This window comes from Sinohyriopsis cumingii, chromosome 17, assembly GCF_028554795.1.
Source record: "Sinohyriopsis cumingii isolate HCF-2022 chromosome 17, ASM2855479v2, whole genome shotgun sequence".
NCBI classification, from domain to species: Eukaryota; Metazoa; Mollusca; class Bivalvia; order Unionida; family Unionidae; genus Sinohyriopsis; species Sinohyriopsis cumingii.
In genome coordinates, this window is record NC_142977.1 from 55,218,817 (window position 1) to 55,236,277 (window position 17,461).

The following is a 17,461-nucleotide window of genomic DNA, read 5'->3' on the forward strand; positions in this document are numbered from 1 at the left end:
GGTGCGATGTTCATACATTGGCTCGTGGGTCAGTGGTTCTTCCCTGGGTTTTCCAGGGTTCTTCCTCCACCAGTTATACTGGCCGCCATGTATAGCCTATCTTGTGCTGAAAAATGACATTAAACCCTAGAACAACATATATTGGCTTTAGAAAATCCCCTTCCACGATGCCTTCATAACGGGATTTAGCCAAATTTCAGTTGGAGCTAAATCAGGACATTATGGAGAATGTGAGAAGTTAGGATCTTAGACTTCTTCTGAAAGTCTTTCATAAAGGTATCTTTGTGCGCTGTTGCATTGTCATGGATTAGATTGATACCTCGAGTACCACTGCGCAGTTGGGTGATCGGGTAGTAGACAATCTGGTCAAGAGCTCAGTCACTTTTGATTACTAATGTATCTCTCAAGAAACAAAATTATATTTGTATGTTTATAATTCAAAAAGGAAACTGTCTGTCCTAAAGTTATGGCCCACGGCTAATAATTAAAAGGACAAAAAATAAGTATGACAAGATTCATGTTTTTTATGCAGTTATGAACACTGTACATGTTTGTCCAATCAGAGGATATTTAGAGATATCGTTATCAATATCGTTATCAACTACAGTTGTTACAACAGTTCTTAATATATATATATATATATATATATATATATATATATATATATATATATATATATATATGTGTGTGTGTGTGTGTGTGTGTGTGTGTGTGTGCCTTATGCTTTACTCTGTTTCAGTATGATACAAAAAATATGACAGAGGAAAGGTCTAAGCATCATAGTATCATATACTTGTACATTTACTCAACATGTGTACCAAAATTTGGATGAAATATTGTATATGCTTTCTAAATATGATCAGGAAATAACAATGTTTACAGAGAGTTGAACTAAGTGATAACTACATCCCTCATATACAAAGCTATTAACAAAGAGGACTAAGTGGTCTGAAGTTTCCACTGACAAATATTAGCTAGTGAATGTCCACTAATTTTCGTATTTTCTTTTTGGACACTGTAGTAACTGTAATTGCTCATACCTTCTTGATTTGACATGATTAGTTTGGGTTTAGGTCCATCCTGGTCACAATGTTTTCTCCTCTTTTGTCCCTCTGTACCTACATGACCATATGAAATAGTGAAAGACAAAATACTATCGTAATACATATGACAAAACAAACATTTTAAGTTGAATGAGCAATAACGACGAGGACTGTAAAGATCTGCTTTATCTAATCTTCTGCTGACAAGGAGATTCTGTGTCTCCTTGTTAATTTGTATATATATATGTAATATAATAATAACAATTGATGTATGTAACTGTGTTTCCTTGTTAATTTATATTTATGTGTGAAATAACATTCAATAGACTTCTGTAACTTTGTCACCTTGTTAATTTGTATTTATATACAACACAATAATAGACTTATTTAAATGTGGACCATCGTTAATTTGTATTTATATGTAACATAGTAATAGATGTTTGTAATGTGTCCTCTTGTTAATTTGGATTTATATGTAACAAAGTAATAGACATATATAACTATGTCTCCCTGTTAATTTGTAATTGCATGTAGCATAAAATTAATAACAATGATGATAGACTTTTGTAAGTGTGCCCTATTGTTAATTTATATTCATATGTAACAGAATAAGAATTGACTAATGTAACTGTATTCCCTTCTTAATTTGCAGTTATATGCAATATGTTAATAATAGCATACTTATGTAATGATGTCCCCTTGTTAATTTGTATTTATGACACATAAAACCAACTCGTTTCTGTGGGTGGAGGATTTATTGTTGAATAATAACATATTTATCTGATGATAGTTCTATCTTGCAGACAAGCCCATCATCCATTTTTATATCCAATCCAATAAGTATTTTCAAAATGGTTATGGTGTCTATGAATAACACCAACTAAATTAAAGTGCATTTGTTTCTTTTACTTTTAATTGGAAAAGTCAAGCAATTCATCAACCAAGCTTAAAAGTGTTATATGGCATTTAATATAAATATAATGTTGCATGTTTAAGCTCTTACAAAATGTAACAAGAAAAAGGCGAAGACAACTAGCTTTGTAAAATTTAATAAATAATTTATTTCCCAAGAAAAACAAGTCAAACGAAGAAAAAGAACTTACAGTTTTACGAATAAAATTCAAAAATAATCCAAGAATTAAAAAATAGAAGTCCTAGTAATAAAAAGTCCTAATGAAACTGAGTTCAATACCAATGAAGTCCAAAATGGAAGGCGATGACGTATGCTGTGGTCAGTGTCATACTGATGTGTCAACAGTTCATTGCTGAATCACAGAAAAAAATTGATCCAGTTTTGAACTCTGAATAAATTTCAATGAATGTCTTTGTCAAAGCATTCTGTATAAGCACATCAGCTACTAGAAGACAGGCCATCACATAGTCTCTTCCTGTCTTCATCCGGAGGAGATAAAAAAATTATTTGTGACCTTAACAATGTAAACTGCATCTTTTAACCAAAACTCGAGATCATGAAGGGCTTTATATCATGCTGTTTAACGATACTGTTATTTATACATGCCAACTTTGATGAAAATAAACAGGAATTTGATTTAAGGTCAAAAATACAAAAAAAAGGATTGGGTGCCGATGGATCAAAAATACTATGTTACTATTCAGAGGGTTACACTATCACCTCAAATTATTTCCTTTTGAATCCTCATTTAAGCTCCAATGCCAATGAAGCCAGTGAGGCAAAAAGACTAAGTGTGTGCATACATGTGTGTTCAGACTCACCTTTAAGCTGTCTCAGGCCTTGAGTCCTCGGTCTTCTCTTTGTAAGAGTTTCTGACAATATAATATTTTCAATTAATGTTTGATTCTTAAAATGTATACAGAATATTTGTATGGATAAAACCTTTTTCTAATATCTTCTAGATCATTATCAAAGGATGAAATCTCATGTTAGCTTAATAATTTAGCAATTATTGTGTGGAAAAAAGTGGGTGGGTACAACAATTTGGGGCCACACCTCAGTTTAATGATAATGCAGATCAAATGCTGAAAAAAATCAAACTAAACCAAACTTTAATCAAATAAAGCTCCCAATCAAAAGAAATTAAGGTTGTTATTGTGCAGAAAGAAAAATATATATGTGCAACAATGAGGGACAAAAACTTTGCTGAAAGAAGATGCTATATGCTTAACATTTATATGCACCTAAGAAATTCTGCCAATGAAAATCAGTCAAGGTCTCATTAAAATCAAGCTGTCTGCTTTTCATTGAAATTCGAAAAGGGTGTCATTAAGCAGAAACAATGGGTCTGACAATCAGGAATTGTAACTCTGCTAAATGTTTAAAATCTGACAAATGAATAGTGCCAAGGTCTTACATATTGTAAGCTAAATGATGAATTTTGTTGAAATGCAACTAAAATTCTGAAGAAATGAGACTGTACCAGGGGAATTAACTCTACAAAACATAGCTGCATACTGCTGATAATGAAACTTAGTAAAGGCCCTTTCAATATCAAGCTGTATACCAAATTGTGTTGACATCCAATCATAAATAATGAAGCTGTTATGCAGAAATGAAAGAGGGTGGATCTGTCAAGGGCAAAATTCTCGGTTAAATGATGATGCAGAATACTGACAATCAAACATAGTTGTCACCTTATCAATATAATGTTGCCCATAAAACCTGGCTGAAATCCAGTTATAACCATACTATCGTATAGAAATGAAAGTGTTTGGGTCTGACAATCAAGAAACATAACTCCACAAAATGATGATGCTAGATAATGATAATCAAACACAGCCAATCAAATTGCATTAAAAAAATGTCATTTCAAGTCCAAATGGATGGAATTATTGTGCAGAAATTGGTGGGTCTAGCAATCAGGGAATATAATTCTGCTACATAATGATGCAGCATACTGAGAAATGAACTGAAGCAAGGTCTTAATAGTGTGCTACATACTAGATATTTTTTAAATGCAGTAATAATCAAGTTATTGTGCAGAAATGAAAGTGGGAGGGTATGACCACCAGGGGCTATAACTCAGCTAAAAGATGATGCAGATGGTGCAAGTTCAAATCCTGTCAGGAGTTAGCTGGATCAGCCATCAAGTTGTGTCCCTGATCAAAACATCATTTCACTCTAATAGTCTCTACATTGTATAACCTCTCGTGTGTTTATGTGTCACTAAGCAGCAACAGTCAATATTATATTCATTCATTCAAAAATGTATACATTACAAATTCAAAGACATAATAAGTCATTTGCTTTTAAATCACAATCCAGTAATAAAAGTCTTAAATTAAACTTTAAAACTTAGGTGAGGTGCATTACATTTTATTACCGAAATCAATCTGTATAAATAATGTGTTAAAACTTTGAATATTCATAATTTTTGACAACTCTTCTGTCATATCACATATTTATCTTAATAAAGGGATATAAGCATTCAATTGCTGGTTTGCTTTATTCCAGATTTTATTAGAATGCAACGTGGCATTGCATTTCACTAAAGGTGTGTAGTTTTTGTCATTTCGGTTGAAGATAAATTAGTTATGACTTGCCAACGATTAAGTTTCACTGAGGTTTTCATAGAAATCAATTAAAACTTGGATTTAAAAAAAATACCCAAATCAAAACATGCACATCAGTAGAATATTAAATTTTAAAAAAGATAGCTGAATGGTATGAGAAACATAGTGTGGTTTGACAGGAATTTATCAGAGTACATGGGCATAAAAAATGATTATCACCATTATTGTCTTGATTGCCACCATCATCATCAGTACCTAATATACAAGACATAACATTTATGCTGATAATGTTTCTGTATTCTCTAACCACCATATCCACAATCAACATGATCACTTCTATAGCTAAAGTAGAGTGAATTCATTCAGTATATATATATTGGTGTGCAGTACATTATTCATTCACTACAGTGCACAACCTGTTCACCATGGTGCACTACCATGTTCACTGTAGTACACTGCCATGTTCACTATAGTTCACTATCATGCTCATGCACAACATTTTTCACAACAATGCACTACTATGCACTAACATGTTCACTAATGTACACTGCCATGATCACTATAGTTGACTATCATGCTCATGCACAACATTTTTTCACTACATTGCACTACTATATTCAATAAAATGCATAACCTTGTTCACTATCATACACAACCTTTTCCACTACAATTCACTATGTTCACTATAGTACACAATCCTGTTCAATATAATGCATGACAATGTTCACTATAGTGCACTACATTGTTCACTAAAGTACACTAACATGTTCACTACTATGCACAGCCTTAACCACTACTATGCACTACTATGTTCACTATAGTACACAACACTGTTCATATTAGTGGAAAACCTTGTTTAAAGTAGTATATAACCATGCTCACTATAGTGCACAGCCATGTTCACTACAGGGTATACCCTTGTTCACGACAGTGCACACCTTTGTTCACTACTGTGCACTGCTATATTCACTATAGCACATAGCCTTGTTTAATATAGCTGCACATCTACATTAATCTCAGTCACTTGCAGTACAAGGCACAACCAAGTTTCGATATAGTGTACAGACTTGTTCTCTACATTGCACTACCTTTGGCACTATGGTGCAATACATGAATGATGCGAAAATAGTGCAATACTTGCTCCTAGTAAAATATATAGTAAAATTAAACCTTCTCCATATGTTACTATGTTGGCTACTAGTTTTGTGTTATTTGATTCACCTGATTGTATCCCATTTTATTCCCTCATCTTTATTTTTGGGATATACATTAAAGCAAGAGTCGCTCAAAGGGACCAGTGCTCTACTGTCTTAAGAAATGTGCAAAGAATTCAACATAAAACAATGTTTTCTTTTCAAATGCTGAATGATGAAGTTATTTCTAATTTCACGAACAATAAGATTTAAACATTGCCAGCTGTGGTAGCCACACTGGATGTAAGATTAGCACAATTTTCATGTCAGTAGAACAAAATAAACTATATGAATTTTGGTAAAAACCCAATGCCATAATGACCATCATTGATTTAAGGAATTAGCAACACAATTTTCAACATATTCCTTGTGACAGGCAAACAGAGTTTCAATATTGTTGCCATGGTGACCATATTTGAGGTCAAATCATCAACAGTTTCATTCATTTTCTAATGAAACTTCATATTAAAATAACTTTTAATTTAGGATTAGCAATAACAAGATTTTCAAGATGGCTACTGTGATGACTATACTTGATTTCATATCAGCATCATTTTCATTTAGAACCAACTAAACATTATAAAAGTCATGTGATGAAACCCCAATATTAATACGACTTTCCATCTAGGTGGACTTGCCATATAATTTTCAAGATGACCACTGTGATAGCCATATTCAATATCAGATTGGCACTAATTCTATTTGAAATCAACTAAACATTATAAGAACTTTTTCTGACAAAATTCCAACATTGATATGACTTTTCATCCAGGTGGACTTGCCATAAAATTTTCAAGATGGCCACTGTGACAGTTTTATTGGATATCATATCGGCATAATTTTGTTTTAAATCAATTAGACACTATAAGAAATATTCTGGTGAAGAACCCATGCTGATATGACTTTCCATTCAAAAGCATCTGCAATAACAGGTTTTTACAGAGGCAGCTGTGGTGCACATTATTGGATGCTAGATCGGCACAATTTTTCTTTAAGACATAATATATATCAGAAGTCTTTTTAGTGTAAAATAGGAGCAGCGGTAAGAAGATTTAAAATATGGCTGCTGCATGGATATATTGGATGCCAGATGAGTACCACTATCAGTTACAACCAACTAGATATAATACAAAGTCTTTCAGTGAAAACCCTGTGCTGATATAAAAATCCATTCAGTTGAGTAGCCATAAATAAGATTTTCAAGATGGTCACTATATTGACCTTTTTGGCTGTCTAGTGAGCACCATTTACATTTTGAATAAACAAGACATCATAAGAAGTCTTCTGGTGAAAGCCCCATGTCAGTACATTTTTCTGTTCAGGAATAGTAGCAGTAACTAGATTTTCAAAATGGCTGCTTTGGGCAGCCAAAGTGGACATCATATCAGTACCATTTTCACTTACAACCAACTAGACATCATAAAGTACCGATTTCAGAAGGAAAATAAAATTTGATGAAATCAACATTGTAAATGTAAGGAGACAACACGATGATGTCAAATATGGTCAGTGATCATTTTGTGATAAGCTAATTTCCTTTTTCATTTGATATGATGCAGCATTTATGGTATTTTTCCTTTAAAGGCATAATGATGTTCATTATTATTTTACAAGTCTGTGTCAAATGCTTACCAATTAAAATGGAAATTGGCAACAGCTGGGTTTGTCTTCAGCCCAAGATCACATTTCAAAGTATTCCAGCACTCCAGCAGATCACCTATATGATCAGAGTCTTATTTTTATCTAGATCTGCTTAAAAAAGCAAGCCTGCTTCTCTTCGTTACCTCACACATCAATGGGTGTGCCTTGTGTGAATGTTTTTGTTATTAGATTAGCCACTAATGGAATGTTTTGAATGTATCACATCAATACTTTTGGAGCACTCTCAAAAAAGAATGAAACTGAAAGGGACTTCGGTGAATGAGTTAAAGGGTGGCACCTTTTAACTCTGAACTAAATATCTGAACTTCATTAAAACCTAACATCTTGATTATTTTAAATAATGGTTAATGTCAGATAGCCTTTTTAACAAACCATTTCCTTGCTTCAAAATTTAGATCAGAAAAATGGTGAAATTTATGAAAAATGGCAGAATTAGGGATTTACATTATTCAAATCTTAAATGCAAATAAAGGAGAAACAGTATGTTTTACAGTATTCTTAGGGTCCCATTTGTATATTTAACATTGTGACTCTCCTGATATAACATTGTGACTCTCCTCCAACTGATTTACCTTTCCTACAAGATTTCTTCTTCTCTGTCCCTTGACCAAAATGCAGCTTTGATACATTTTCCTCCACTGCAAGAAGTCTAACATCTTGTGATGTTACTCTCTCATACAAAATCTCTGTCATCTGTGTATGCTTCTCTTGCTGCTGTAGCACAGACTCTCTCTCCTCCTTTACTGACTGGACATCTCTGACAATGGTGTCCAATTTAACATCTTGTGAAGCTACTCTTTCATGTAAAGTCTCTGTCAACTGGGTAAAAGTTGTATGCATCTCCTGACATTTCTTTTCTTGCTGCTGCAGCACAGACTCTGTCTCCTCCTTTACTGACTGGACATCTCTAGCAATGGTGTCCAATTTGGTATCGACATCTTCAAATCGTTTTTGTTCTGAGATTACAGTTGCATGCATCTCCTGGAGTTTATTCTCCTGCTGCTGTAGTACAGTATCAGTTTTCTCCTTTATTGACTCAACATCTCTTTCAATGGTGTCCATCCTAGTCTGATGTGAAACCAGCTCCTTTTCGACATCTTCAAACCTATTTCTTACTTGTTCTCTAAGTTGCTCAAATTCTTCTTTTAGTTTGTCAATAGTTTCTGCTGTTCCTCTCTCTTGATTTCCAAGTTCCCATCTGAGTTCATTTACTGCTTCCCTCATGGCAATTATCTCGAGGCCCACATTAAAGAAGACATCCACTGAATCGTTATCAATCTGTAAAGACACATCACAACACATGTAGTTTAACGCACTTTTTGCAAAGTTAATTATGACACCATAAACCATCACAAAATATACCCTCCTTAGTAAACAATCATTGTGTGACACCAGCCTTTACAAAGACTGTGAAGTATAACCTCCTTAGTAAACTATCATCATTAAGGTGGATCAGTGCCATTTGTACAAAGTTGAATAACTTTATTCAAAATGCTCTCTGCTAAATTGGGTCAAATTCTGTAAACCGGTTTTTGAGCAGAAATTTTTCAAGTTCTATTTTCATTAAATGGTCATACCTTATGGCAGATGTAGAATTATTTGTAAAATCTGAAAGTATATACCACACTGCCTAATGCCAAAGCTGGCTGAATTCTGTTAAGTCGATTTTGAGAAGATACTGTTTAAACATTTGACTATCTTCAGTAACGTCAGCCATATGTGATGAGAACTACAAATTGTACAGCCCTTCTTGCCAGCTGGCTGCTTTCTAACAAAATTTCATCTGACAGTTTTTCAGAAGTCATTTAAAGGTTTTTCAAATTAAGTAAAAGTGGTGATATTTGAAGGTAGCTCAGCATCATTTTGACAAACCTAAAAGGCCTTTCCAGAACAGATTGCGTTAAATCAGGTCTGTCCAGTAGTTTTTAAGAAGAAATCATGTAAAGGCTTTTTATATTTAGCAACGGTGATTCAAATCTGATTTGAACAAATGTTATAGCAGATCGTGCCAGAATGCTTTCTATCCAACCAGGTCACATTCTGTGAAGCGCTTTTAGAGAATGTCTTTAAAAGTTTCTATACTTTTCACAGCAGTGGTTTTATCTGTATACAGATTATCATTATTTCCAGAATTCTAAATGCACCAAGATTAAATTTATCTAATTTTGTCCGGCAGTGTTTAAGAAAGAATAGAAGATTCTTTGTAGATCTTGTAGTAATGGTGACCATATTTATTCGAAAGTCAACATCTTTTGGACAACGTTAACAACACAATGCATTTTGCCGAGTTTGGTTCAGACCTATTTATCCAGACATAGTAATTTCCCAAAGTGCAAACCATACTTTTAGCCACTGTCTAATTCCAATAATTGGTCTACATAAGGCATTTAAAAAAAAAATAGTTTTGAAGAAATACTCAAAATATGCATTTGACCATTTCTAGCATCATTGATCCTCTAATTGGCCAACCCCACTCCCCTTTTATATACAAACACTAAGTGGATATTAAGTAAAGTTATAGTTATGTAATTATATAGGAAATATATGTTACATTATTAAATATTTTATACAAGCTTTGTAGAAAAATTCACTTTAATTATTAAAGCTCAAAGGTCTACAAAGTACATATATAAGGATTCAATTTGTAGATACAAATATGTTGTTGTTGTTGTGGGGTTTAATGCCATTTTTCAGCACATGATAGGCTATGTATGGCGGCCAGAATTAATGGTGGAGGAAGAACCCAGGAAAACCCCAGAAAGAACCATCGAACCACTAGAAGCTACTGGCAAGCTTTCTCACATACCCACATTGGCCGAATCCTAGACTCAAACCCACGCAGACAGAGGCGAGATGGCAGTGATCCATAATGGAGAGCGCTTTAGACCACTCGGCCACTCGGGGCCCCAGATAAAAATATTAGTCATACTATAGATGCAATGTTAGATGAAGTTTGACATGTGTGCCTTATAGGGATCATTGGAGAATCCCCATATAATGTCACAATTAAGAATGTGTAGAGGTGTCGTTGTCGGAATGATGATGACAGCAATGAAATGAGATAAACTCTCATATTATGCAAATGTATTATTAAACAAAGCATGTGACTGGAATGTACAAAAGTTAGGTGACATTAAAGATTATAAAGGACTGCATGATCCACATAAACCCAAATCAGGATGGATAAGATATGTCCTATTTGCTTGTATCTGGTTACTGTTTATGTATATTTATTGAGATGATATTTGTAATATTTGCTTGTATTTGGTTACTGTTTACATATATTTATTGTGAGATGGTATTTGTAATATTTGCTTGTATTTGGTTACTGTTTATGTATATTTATTGTGAGATGATATTTGTAATATTTGCTTGTATTTGGTTACTGTTTACGTATATTTATTGTGAGATGATATTTGTAATATTTGCTTGTATTTGGTTGCTGTTTATGTATGTTTATTGTGAGATGATATTTGTAATATTTGCTTGTATTTGGTTGCTGTTTATGTATGTTTATTGTGAGATGATATTTGTAATATTTGCTTGTATTTGGTTACTGTTTACGTATATTTATTGTGAGATGATATTTGTAATATTTGCTTGTATTTGGTTACTGTTTATGTATATTTATTGTGAGATGATATTTGTAATATTTGCTTGTATTTGGTTACTGTTTATGTATATTTATTGTGAGATGATATTTGTAATATTTGCTTGTATTTGGTTATTGCTATGTATCTTGCATGATATTTTATGTAGGCCTTTTGTCATTTTGTTCCAAACCATCATTATCAGGATGCTATTATTTATTGGAAAAATATTTTGAAGTAATGTCATTAAATAATGATGAGATTGACATACATGTCAGATAAGAAAGAGGTAATAAACATAATTGTTGCTTAGATACGAGGCATAAGAGCATAATCTGAATGTGAAAAGTGTAATCTATATGTTAAATGCAATAATTACTGGATACTGTATGCAAATGGTAGGTTTATTTTTGCCACTAACCTGGAACAGCAGCTGGTTATATTTTGTTTTGCAAATGGGCAAAATCAATCTGGATTAGTACCATAATACAAACACAAAACATTCTGGCAAATTATTTATGTACAACACTCACCTGAACAAGTCTGCACCTCCGACGTTCGCTAAATTATCTTAAGTCCACAAGTTCTCCCATAAACATGATGTGCTCAATCAGATTGCTGTATTAAATGACTCTCATATTTTTCTTTTCAAATTTGTAAAGTGCTATTGATTTGCCCTTTTTCTGATTTGATGTTTTGAAGCTTAAAATGATCTATCTGCTATAACATTTTTCATTCATTTAACATCCATAAGCCACATAAAAAACCTGTTTCACTTAACATCTGGTGCCATTTTCCTTGCAAAATATAGACTGATGTGCTAACTAAATGCATTATTACTTTCATGTCTTTGTGAGGTAAATATTGGAATTAAAGAAAACGCTCCATTTTCTAAGGATTATGTCATATACAGTAGCTATAAACAGAAAATAAGGAAAGCACATTTAGGTCTACGATGGGCATATGTACTCATACACTATTTTTATGTAGCGGTTTTGTTTATGAGAATATTCTCAAATATATGATGGTTGGGATTGAAGAGAAGATAACGAAAAGAAAAGCACAGCATTTTGTTGCTTTATTTTAATTCTAGTTTTTAATGTACCAAACAATATAATCCAGATAACTACAGGCAAGTATAAGATATAATTAGGTGGGAAAGGTGTAATGATTGGCATGTATAGCACATGCCAACCCCAAGTGATGCATAAGCATAATGGTTGCTAACTTAAATGGCAAGAAAGCATAATTTGAGTATTAAAAAGTGTAATTTATGTACTACAGGTCACAATAACAGGACACTATACGTAAAATGTAAATTTAGTTTTGCTACTAACCTTGATCTACTGTGGGTCAAAATTCTTGACATAAATGGGCAAAATCCATGTGGATTAGTACCATAATACAAATACAAAACGTACTGACAAATTATTTATATACAGTACTCAGTTTAATCATTCTCTATATCTAACTTTCTTATTTTAAAGTCCATAAATTCTGCAATGAGCAGGACACGTGTGGTCAATCAGAGTTCTGTATTACATTTCTCACATAATTATTCTTCTTTTCAAATTTGTAAAGCAATTTTGACTTGTCCTTTTTCTAATCTGACATGTTTTGATTTTTAAATAGATCCATCCGTTCTAACAATTTTCAATCATAAAACGCCCATGAGACACGTCAGTAAAGCTGGTTTTGCTTAAGACCTGGCACCATTTTCTTTAAAACTATAGGCTGGTCTGCTACTTAAATACATTAACAATTAATGACTTCATGAGACAAATATTCAAATTAAAAACCAGTCCATTTTTTTTGCAAATGTGTCATATACAGTTGCTATAAACAGAGAAAAGGAAAACACATGCAAGTCTAAGATGGATAAATGTTCTTGTATGCTATTTTTATGTAGCAGTCTTCTTTTTTAAGATCATTCTGTTATTCTGTTAATAACTACTGTTATTGCAAGAAAAACACTTTTATTCCCTTTGACCCCTAAATGAATGGGGGTGGGTGGGCTTGAGGCTGTGTTGGCAAGTAATCTTAATAACTTGATACAGAAAACAGTTGTCCAAGCTATCAACATGACTGAGTTTAAATATGTGATTTAAAACTAATGTTATTGTAAAGAAACCACTTTATTCTATGTCAGTGACCTTAACCTTTGACTGCTAGATCAATATGTTTATTTCTTACCAGTGAATGCCATTCACAAAATTTAATCCATGTATGTGATGCTTTTTTGTCAAGGTGGAGGTTTACAGTACTATTAACTCAATACTGGCTACATCATGCTGAGGAAATCAGTGCTAAGTGCCTTTTCCAAGGACACATGTAGGTAGTCAACCTAGCAGAATTTCAATCAGTGAGCTTTCATCTAGTGACCCCAAAATCAAGATGGTTCTTTTGTTAACCCAAGTGCAAGCCTACTAAAATAACTTTATGTAATGTTGAACTAATATTACTGTGTGGAAACCATACTGAATTTTTCAGTGACAGTGACCTTGGCCTTTGACCTCTTGATCCCAAAATTGATAGGGTTCTTCCTTAAGCCAAGTGCAAGCTATCCCAAAAAGTCTTATAATTGCAGATTTTGTAGAACTTTACATATTTCCAGTTATAATGTTTCCTTTTTTGCTGACCTTGACCTTTAAATGTTGGAGGCCAAATTGAAAGGATTCCCCTTACATCAAGTGCAAGCCATCCACAATGTTTGGATGATGGTGGATGAATTGAGTGTTTTAAGATACGATTTTATTCCCGTCAAATCACAGTGACCTTGGCCTCTTAGCTCCTGAACCTAATATAAATAGTTTTAAATCAAAAATGTTCAATAAAACTTAAGTAAAATCCTAATATAAATCAACAAATTAAATAATGCTTGACAAATTTAGGGTTTTAAGGAAGTGAATTTACAACTGTAACCATGCAAAAAATGACAGAGAATAAATCAGTTTAGTGCATTCAGATTAGAACCAGAAGTGCACCCAACTTCATGGAATGGTCAACTTGTGAGCCACACTTATCTGGAGGCAGGAGACTTTTAAGAAGGAACCTTTGTTAGTTACACTGATTATGTGCACAAAAGATTCCAAATTCTCTTCAAAATCTGTGTTGGCATTTCATAACTAGGAAACCTTTGTTAGTTACACTGACTATGTACACATACGATTCCAAGTTCTCTTCATTTGTGCTCAGTTCTGTATTAAATCATCTGGATTAGGAATCTCGTGTGTTTTGATGATTTCTGCTGATCACATTCCCTACAATTTTCACAACAATGAACAATCATCTATTTAATAGAGAACAATCCATCACTTGAATATACCTTGCGCATGTTGCCAACTGCAGCTTTACAATCTTCTGTTGACTTCAGACTGACTGGATCTTCTAACAACTGTATGATTTGTTGTATGTAATTGTTTCTGGTTGTATTTGACAGTTTCATCTCACCATTATGCATGACCTTGTTTCGTATATCAGAAACCTGAAATCATAAATACAAAGTTAGAACAAAATTATATGAGACACCTAGAGGTCACATATATCCCCAGTTTCCTACTTATGCTTGTTGTCTATGATCTTCATCTCTCCATTTATACACCACTTATGCTATTTTGTTTCCATGGCAACAACAAAAGGATTGATGTTTTACTGTCCAAAAAGAATGTCCAGGAATTCATGTTAAGACCATTTCTTCCTTTTTACTATTTAGTGTTGAAACTGTTTCTGATATTCTTGAGCAGTAAGATTTACTTCTAAATTAAGTGCTATGGAGACCATAATGGATGTAAGACAGGACGTTTTTCATTCAGGCTAACAAGACACAATTGGAATACTTTTTGAGAAAACCACATGGCAACATTTCCATCCAGTCAGGAAATTAGTACCAAGATTTTCAATATCTCACAGTCATATTGGATGTCTACAGTGGTTAGTTTTATTGATAAATAACTAGATACTGTAAGAAGTATTTCAGCAAAAACTATAAATCAATATGAAAAATCTGGAAGATTGCTAATTTTTAAGATGGCCACAATGGCGGCCATTTTCGATGTAAATTTGCATCATTCCTGTCAGGACCAAATCAACACCACGAAAAGATTTTTAGTAAAAGCCCCATGTCAATATGACTTCCAATGTTGGTGCAGAACTTATGCCAAGACAATGAAAATTAATAGCTTTACAAATATGCCATGACAGTTGATTCAAGTTCATCTGGGCAGGATTTGAAACCCATTACAAAATGATTCTTAGTTGAAGTTAATGACTAAGCCTATATGTGGAAGAAGGAAATATTACTGCAATATAATACTTATTAAGATGGATCAGCAAACAGTTGCATCACTTTGACCTAGTTTTGGTTTGACTGAGTTAGTCTTATTGATATGCATCTACCTATTCATTTTCATCAGTCTGTATAAAATAGGGACCTACTGAGTATGCAAAATAAATAGCTGCACATACTGATGTCACTCAAGCATGATGTCACTCAAGCATGAAACTCAGATCAACGAGTCCAAGTTATTCCTTTAGATGCATCTACACAACACATATAAACAGTAGGTTAAGCGGGGTTTAATATAATGAGGGATAATGAAAAAATAAGCTGAAAATACACAAGTCACTCAAATATTTAATGGAATGTTACATATGTGTGAGCAAAAAACACTGACATAGTTTGTCATGGATTGTTAATCACCCTAAAATGTATCCACATTTCAGTTTTCATGAGTGAAGACCAAATAGGATCTGGGATACAAGGATGTCACAATTAAATGCATGCCGGAGAAGATAGGTCAATGCAACTTTATTACCCATTCAGTGAAATAGATCCCTTTATCTCTTTATACATCCAGATATGTATTATGAAGTACAATAAGGAAAGACACAATTATCCACCAATTTCGCTTCTGCTGTGACAGTATTTTAAACCTTAAATATACAAAAATAGTATTGCTTTAAAAAGTATTCCTCTCATTTTGCGACGAACAGTTCTTAATTAAACATTTAACTGAACACAGTTACTACAATATTATTGATCTTTTAATTGCTGCTCAGTCTTAACCAAAAATATAATTTGATCCTCTCTACACACTCTACAAATTTTAAGGGAAGAGTCTCATCTGATAATTTCATATGTCACCAACGAAATGACTCGATTTTCACCAGCTATTTCTCAATATATGGGATAAATGTATAATGTGATGAGGTGCAGGGATATATAGTTGTCATTCAAACTCTAGTGTTTTACAAGTGTGTCTGTGTGAATAGTGCATCTGGGAAAGAGGTCCTAAATTAATTCAACAACTTAATTTTACTCACAGTGTGTGTAAGACTCTGTCCAGATGGGGAAAGTTTGTGGTGGAAGTGTTTGCAGTTGCTAAGTAGCGTCAACAGTGCCTGGGCATCACATTCAGTAGGGCTGGTACTGGAAGGTAGCTGTCCCCTTGGCATGAAAACTTTGGCGCATTGCCATGGTCTGAATGGCCAAGAAGAGACATCGGTGTTTTCCCAGTATATTTTCTCTGATTTCGGATTGTTGTGAAGTAACAAGAGTTCATAAAGCCAGACATCACAATATGATCTACATGTTTCTTGGAATGCCCATACTCCTGTCCACTTATTTCTTTTCACATGGCTAGCACAACATATGTTACAAGGTTGCAGTGGCACCGTTTGACCTCCATATATTTTTTTTACAAGGGACTGATGCATAGAATCGATCTCACCCTGTATGAAAGTGTGTAGTCCTGATTTCATATAATATAAGGCCAATGTCACTTTCAGCCAATTTGTGTACTCTTTGTCCTTGACCTTATCTGAGGGTACTGGTGCTGCCATCTTAAACTTCGTAAAATTAGTGTTGATTTATGTCATAGGCATTTCAATCATCACCAAAACCTGTAAGGAAAACAAAAGTGTCACAAATGACAGGCAATGAATATTGACAATTCTAAATGTCAGTAGATCACCAAATGACTTCCAACATACTGTACAACGGATGACAATTCCAGAGTGCTCCAGATATCTAAAAAAGGACTGTGAACCGCATATTAAACACCTACCATATGTACAATAGTTCTTAAGGCAGGTACTAATAGGCATGGCTGATTGTGCAGATTTATTAATTTTTGTTTTTCAGAGACCTAGTACCTCTGGTAAAAGTTATGCAGGCTTACTGTTACATACAAGACAAAAATTACACACAGAAACCAGTCTTTTCTTATTATACTTACCATAATTATGACCTCTGACCCTTGGACCCAGAAAATCAATAGGTTTTTTTATTACCCTCAGTGCAAGCCATCCATATCATTTTGAACTTCCTCTAGAAATTATGTTGGTACGAAAAACCCATTTTTCACTTAGCTAAAAGTATCCTGACATTTGACCTATTGATCCAATAATAAATAGGCCTATTCAATACCTTAAGTTCAAGCCCTCCAGAAACTCGTCTGGCCAGTAGAAAAATATTAAACTTTTC

General features: G+C 33.6%; 1 protein-coding gene across 1 annotated transcript; it reads right to left on the reverse strand.

The window, feature by feature from the left end:
* Window positions 1–939: 939 nt before the first annotated feature.
* On the reverse strand, window positions 940–16,818 carry LOC149778790 (uncharacterized). The gene is made up of 5 exons (XM_089938376.1): window positions 16,678–16,818; window positions 14,303–14,461; window positions 7,960–8,665; window positions 2,778–2,828; window positions 940–1,118 (listed from the first exon to the last, which is right to left on the reverse strand). The coding sequence occupies exons 1-5, from the start codon at window positions 16,816–16,818 to the stop codon at window positions 940–942; spliced, it is 1,236 nt and encodes a 411-aa protein (XP_089794502.1).
* Between the last annotated feature and the right edge of the window lie 643 nt (window positions 16,819–17,461).